The sequence below is a fragment of the Poecilia latipinna genome, unplaced genomic scaffold, assembly GCF_001443285.1.
Source record: "Poecilia latipinna isolate Pla-1442-1.1 unplaced genomic scaffold, P_latipinna-1.0 Scaffold3563, whole genome shotgun sequence".
Taxonomy (NCBI): domain Eukaryota; kingdom Metazoa; phylum Chordata; class Actinopteri; order Cyprinodontiformes; family Poeciliidae; genus Poecilia; species Poecilia latipinna.
In genome coordinates this window covers 17,512-19,796 of record NW_015116179.1, presented here as the reverse complement: position 1 = coordinate 19,796, position 2,285 = coordinate 17,512, and the positions used below count along the sequence as shown (strand labels likewise).

The 2,285-nt window shown below is 38.5% G+C and overlaps 1 protein-coding gene across 1 annotated transcript in view; it reads left to right on the top strand.

Moving 5' to 3' along the window:
• LOC106941242 (cathepsin Z) overlaps positions 1-1,690 on the top strand; it is a 7,987-nt gene extending 6,297 nt beyond the window's left edge. Inside the window, exons 5-6 of the mRNA XM_015024193.1 lie at positions 353-518; positions 1,270-1,690. Coding sequence (XP_014879679.1) covers positions 353-518; positions 1,270-1,383 — 280 coding nt within the window. The 3' untranslated portion in view covers positions 1,384-1,690. The remainder of the gene's footprint in view (positions 1-352; positions 519-1,269) is intronic.
• Positions 1,691-2,285: the final 595 nt, after the last annotated feature.

The following is a 2,285-nucleotide window of genomic DNA, read 5'->3' as shown; positions in this document are numbered from 1 at the left end:
TTTTGTTTTTTTGTCCTTTTTCTGTCTCTTTTTGTTTTTTTGTCCTTTTTCTGTCTCCGTCTTTTTCTTTCTTTTCAAGCCACAATTTCAGTGAGAAGTTTAGATCTTCTCATTACACATGAATTTAATACATTCTATGACTTTGATTATTAGACCTTTTTCCATGCTACAAGTTAAATAATCTACCAGATATTGAGTTATTGACCTAAAATAAGCTCTTATATTTTGCTGAAAAGTTACTTGTAAGTTTTATTTCAACTGTACTGAGATATTTGCAGTAGAAACCAGGCTAAAGATACTTGGGAAGTTTTTGTGTTTTTGCAGTGAAACTCCGTTTGTCTTTGTCTCTCAGTTGTGCGCTGATGGCGACTGGCGGTTTGGAGGGATACGCCGGCGGCGTTTTCTCAGAGTTTCACCCCGTCTCTCTGCCCAATCACATCGTCTCAGTGGCCGGCTGGGGCGTAGACGGAGACGGCAGCGAGTTCTGGATCGTCAGGAACTCCTGGGGGGAGTTCTGGGTCGGTTCATTTTACCTTCCTGACCCGACTGGAGTTCGCGCCCCAGCTTCTTCAAATCTAACTAAACTGGTGTCAGACGTTGGTGCAGCAAAGATTTTAATTTGTGGATTTATCACTTTAAAGATATTAATTGAGAAGTTTCCAGAGATCATCATCAGTAGCTTGAAAGCAAAAGCAGCACAAACAAAAAAACTTTGCAGCACAAACGTAGCCGAGTTGATTGGCACCATGTTTGTTTGTGTAAACGTGAGCAGGAGGCTGGTTGACCTCTGATGACCTCTGGAAACTTTTTTAATATTAATATCTTTACAAAAATGGCGACATAAATAAAAAATTTACTGCAATCGCAGCACAAACATCTGAACTGACACCAATTTAGTTTGATTTCAGTCATGTAGGGGAGCTGGTTGGCCTTTTGACCTTTAAACTTTAATATCTTCAAAGCAAGGGCAGCACAAACGTAGCCGAGTTGAGTAACACCAATATCGTCTGGTTTGAAGAAGGTGGAGGGGCGAACTTCCCTCAGGTGAAAAAGTGCTTTTGTTGCAGCTTTGTGAAATAAACTAATTCTGATACGGCTAAAAAATCCTAGCAGCAAAAGCTTTTATCAAAAAACGAGTTATTTTTTAATTGACTAATTTCCATTGAGCAGATCTACTTTTGAAATGCGAAATTTTGCAGTTATTTGGTGAGCAGAGACGCAGCGTCTCTGTCCTGTTGCTTGTGGAGTGAAAAGTTTTCTGTTTTTCAGGGAGAGCGCGGCTGGGCCAGAATCGTCACCAGTTCCTACAAAGGAGGAAAAGGAAACTGGTTTAACCTCGGCATCGAGAAGAACTGCGCATACGCAGACCCTCTTGTTACGTAAAATTCAAAATGTCACTTTTAGCTTTTTAAAGAATGAATCTGTTAATTTTTAAAAAACATTTCAGAAGTACAAAGGTTTACATTCACTTATTGGCAGGAATTATTTAAAATGATTTACATCTGGAGAATAATCCTTTTCAGGAGACTGTTACAGTGAATGTGTTCAGTCAGAGGCCTCTACAAAACCGCTGTAACACTGACTGCTACAGGAGACCCTTGACGAAAATCGTATGAAAAACATTTAATTTCCCTCTTGGATTAATTAAGTATTGCTGAGCTAAATGTTCATTTGTGGTTATTTTAGGGAAGAACTAATAAAAAATAATTTAACTTCAGTGACTTTTAAGCTGCAAAGTTTTAATTTTTTTGTGGATTTTCTCTAATCCTCAAAAGGTAAAAATAGAGATATAAGCTTGATATATTTATTTTATATTTATCCACTCTTCTGGGATAAATTAATAGAGTTTATTTAAATCTCTCAGGCCCCAGGACACAGATGCTGTATTTTAACATATGTTTCTAATTTTCTGGAAGATTAAAGGTTAAAGTTCTGATTTATAAAGTCCAAACTGGTTCTGATGGGTTTGGGATCCGTGTCTCCTTTCTCACATCATTTCTTGAGTCCTTCTTTCTTCCTTGTTTCCTTCCATCTGTTTTATTTCTTCCTTCTATCCTTCCTTCCTTGGTTCTATCCTTTCTTCCTTGTCTGATTTCCATCATTTCTTGTTTCCTTCCTTGCATCCTTCCCTGTGTCCTTTCTTGTTTTTTCTAGATTCCCCCTGCATAAATATCTGCCAGAGAATCGAAGCTTTCTGTGTTTGCTGGTCGAACTTGTTTAGGATTCTGCACTAACTGTTATGGCCAGGTGGTGGCAGCATCATGCTGTGGGCCTCCAAGTTCCTT